Source organism: Pteropus alecto, unplaced genomic scaffold (genome assembly GCF_000325575.1).
Source record: "Pteropus alecto unplaced genomic scaffold, ASM32557v1 scaffold95, whole genome shotgun sequence".
NCBI lineage: Eukaryota > Metazoa > Chordata > Mammalia > Chiroptera > Pteropodidae > Pteropus > Pteropus alecto.
The window spans coordinates 547,919-549,560 of NW_006441071.1; the positions used below are offsets into that span (position 1 = coordinate 547,919).

A 1,642-nucleotide genomic window follows, 5' to 3' on the forward strand; every position below is an offset into this window, starting at 1 on the left:
GGAGGGGGGGGAGGTGGGCGGTACTTTGGGGCCACTTTGGCTCTTGGAAGTGTGTTGCGGGGGCTCCGTTAGACTGGTCTCGCCGATCGCGTGGGGCTTTTCGCGGGGAGGGGGGTGCGGGGTGTCTTAAGTTATGGATGCCTCGGCGTGTTTTCCTGCGCGCGCGCGCGTGTATGTGTGTGTGACGACGTCTCATTTCTGTTGTGCACGAACCCCGTGGTAAGAGCACGGGAGTTTGTGCCCATCAGCAGAGGCTGCCTGTAGTTTCCATTCCGCCTGGCACAGCGCTCCACACGCACGCACACACACATGTACACAAAGACTTCCTCGGCGTGTGCCTGTCGCCGCGGTACTTTCGGGGAGGGTGCTCGCCCGAACCCCCCTCGGAGTCCCAGCTATCTCCCATCCAACGCCGGGAAACCGCCCCGGCATCATCTCTTAATTGTCTTTTAATTCGTTTCTGATGCATTCGTTGTCGTGTCTGTAGTGGCTGAGTGTGCACTCCCTCTTCCCCGCCGATCCCTGGACCCCCTTCCCGATTGGGGGTAACATTCCGTTACAATCTCGGCGGGTGTGGATGCGGGGCCCGGGGTGCCGAGGGCCAGGCCGGCCGGGTGAGGTGTATTTGGGGGTGTGGAGTGTGCGCGCCCACGCGCGTGAAACGTGAATGCAGAGGGCACCGCCGTTTCCTTTTATGTGCGTTTCAAGAAGGAGGAAAAAAAATGTCAGGCGCAATGTGCAGTGTCGAACGGTCGCCTTCCTGTTGTTCACGGCTGTCTCTCCTCCCGCTGCCCGCAGTGTGCCGTGCAGGTGAAGCTGGAGCTGGGGCACCGCGCCCAGGTGAGGAAAAAACCCACCGTGGAGGGCTTCACCCACGACTGGATGGTGTTCGTGCGCGGCCCGGAGCACAGTAACATACAGCACTTTGTGGAGAAAGTCGTCTTCCACTTGCACGAAAGCTTTCCTAGGCCAAAAAGAGGTAGGGCTCGAATACAAAAGGAGCTTGATAAAAAAAAAAAATGTCTTTGCTGGCGAAGGAAACAATTGCTTGGCCCGGGCGGTCCCTCTGCCCCTCTCCCCGCCCCCTGCGTCGCGCTCGCCGGAGGAGCCTCGGGACCCCGGTGCGCGGCGCCGCGCTGGCCAGGTCCCTGCTCCCGCCCGTGCGCGCGACTTCGGCTTCGTGAAAGTCACCACACGGAAAGGACCGTCAGGTGTCGAGCGTTTATTCATCCCAAGCCAGCCCTCACCTATCCTCTGGGGTTAGCCGCAGGTTCTGTGGGGAATGTGCAATTAGTTTTTGGGTTTGGAGGTGTGAGGAGTGGGGCCAGAGGGAATAAGCAGCTTGCGCCGTTTTTTTCCCCTACAGAAATTGAGATTTACCTGTGCTATTAGCAGAGAATGCATGAGATGTAGTTACTCTTGCGTCTTGAGAAGTCGCCTCTCTTTAGTGTCTTCTTTGCTTTCTTTCACTATGTATGAGGTATTGAGCGCCAGTTGTCATAGACTTTTCTTTTTGTGGGTTAGCTACCTCTATCCTCTGCGGTCAGGATTTTATGTTTAGTTGTGGGGTTTACTCTTCCTTAGTCCCCGATGGCGCTTAATTGCTCATTCGATTTTGAGCAGCGTTTAGAAGTGTCAGCCA

General features: G+C 57.1%; 1 protein-coding gene across 1 annotated transcript in view; it reads left to right on the top strand.

The window, feature by feature from the left end:
• The window catches only part of MLLT3 (MLLT3, super elongation complex subunit), a 233,872-nt gene that overhangs the window by 861 nt on the left and 231,369 nt on the right, over positions 1–1,642 (top strand). Inside the window, exon 2 of the mRNA XM_025051432.1 lies at positions 799–979. Within this exon, the coding sequence (XP_024907200.1) occupies positions 799–979 (181 nt within the window). The remainder of the gene's footprint in view (positions 1–798; positions 980–1,642) is intronic.